Here is a 1,261-nt window from a genome sequence, read left to right as displayed (position 1 = left end):
GACTGAATGGGCCCCCTCTTGGCCACGGGGACCCCAGAAAAACCTTAAAGCCAAGTTGCCAGCCATGAGAAGAAGGGAGGCCAGATACACTTGGAAACAAAGGTTAAACCACACCTGCAAGTCATCAATTTACTTAAGTCTTGGTATCTATCCGGTGGCTTGTTGCTGATTAACAGACATCCTTATCTTAAACCATTCCAAGCCTTTACACAAAGCTTCATTTTCTTTAACCAATTACAAATCAAGGAATCTTTAAACCCATCTATATATAACCTGTAACCCCCGCTTTGGGATGTCCTGCCTTTTTGGGCTAAACCAACGTTCACCATCCATGTATTGATTAATGACTTTACCTGTGTCCCTAAAATGTATAAACCCAAACTGTAACCCAACCACAGCGGAACCACTTGCGCGAGGCTTCTTGGGCATCGCTCTCTGGGCCATGTCGCACATATTTGCTCAGAATAAACCTCTTTAAGTTGTTTGACAGAGTTTGGGTTCTTTTCTGTTGACAGAATTATCTAGTCCAAAATGTCAGTCATGCCAAGGTTGAGAAACCTTGATGTCTATTGAAACAGCTTTGAACCGGTCAAAATTGCCTCCTTGGGCAGCAGCCTCCGGTGGCTGCAGGTCTCCACCAGCAGTCAGGAGGAGGGCAAGTGATGAGGCGCCCCGCTGGACTGATCTTGGGTTTTAAAAAATATACAGGAAAAAGAAAAGCATCCCAGGATTGCGTTTTACCTTCCTTTTCCCATCGCCCCTCTCTCTCTCCTCTCAGCAGCACCTGCATGCCAGCCACGCGCAAGGTGCTGCCCGCCGGGAGGGCAGGATGCCGAGCGTGCCCCGCGCGGGCTGGAAGAAGGACCATGCCCTGCCAGGAGCTTGGGGCTAGTTCCCTAGAGGAAGGGAAGTTTTCTCTCCTCGCAGTGAGAGCTGAGTAGCACTTTCTGCCAAGCTGAGAGAAAGACTAGCTTCCAGAGGCACAAAGGGCAGGAACATCCGCGTTCCCTATCACTGCCTTTGCGTTTTACAGGGGGAAGGAGGAAGGGCTGGTTTTGCTCGGCCCCACCCCTCCGCTGCCCGGCGTCCAATCGTCCATGCGGGCGGCGGCCGAGGCAGTCCCGGGGCTCTGGGCTTCTGCCGCCAGCACCCAGAGAGCCAGGACCGCGCAGCGCCGCCTGCAGCAGAGGAGCGGAGCCGGGGCCGGGAGTTAGTGAGTACCTCACAGGGCTGCGGCTTCCGGCTCAGAGGGAGCGTAATT

At 53.1% G+C, this 1,261-nt stretch overlaps 1 protein-coding gene across 1 annotated transcript in view; it reads left to right on the top strand.

Moving 5' to 3' along the window:
- The first annotated feature begins 1,097 nt into the window (after positions 1–1,097).
- Positions 1,098–1,261, top strand: part of TP53I3 (tumor protein p53 inducible protein 3) — a 5,533-nt gene continuing 5,369 nt past the window's right edge. Inside the window, exon 1 of the mRNA XM_012652402.1 lies at positions 1,098–1,209. Coding sequence (XP_012507856.1) covers positions 1,098–1,209 — 112 coding nt within the window. The remainder of the gene's footprint in view (positions 1,210–1,261) is intronic.

This window comes from Propithecus coquereli, unplaced genomic scaffold (genome assembly GCF_000956105.1).
Source record: "Propithecus coquereli isolate 6110/MARCELLA unplaced genomic scaffold, Pcoq_1.0 Scaffold39, whole genome shotgun sequence".
Lineage (NCBI taxonomy): Eukaryota > Metazoa > Chordata > Mammalia > Primates > Indriidae > Propithecus > Propithecus coquereli.
Note: the sequence above shows the minus strand (reverse complement) of the source record. Positions and strands in the feature narration are given on the sequence as shown.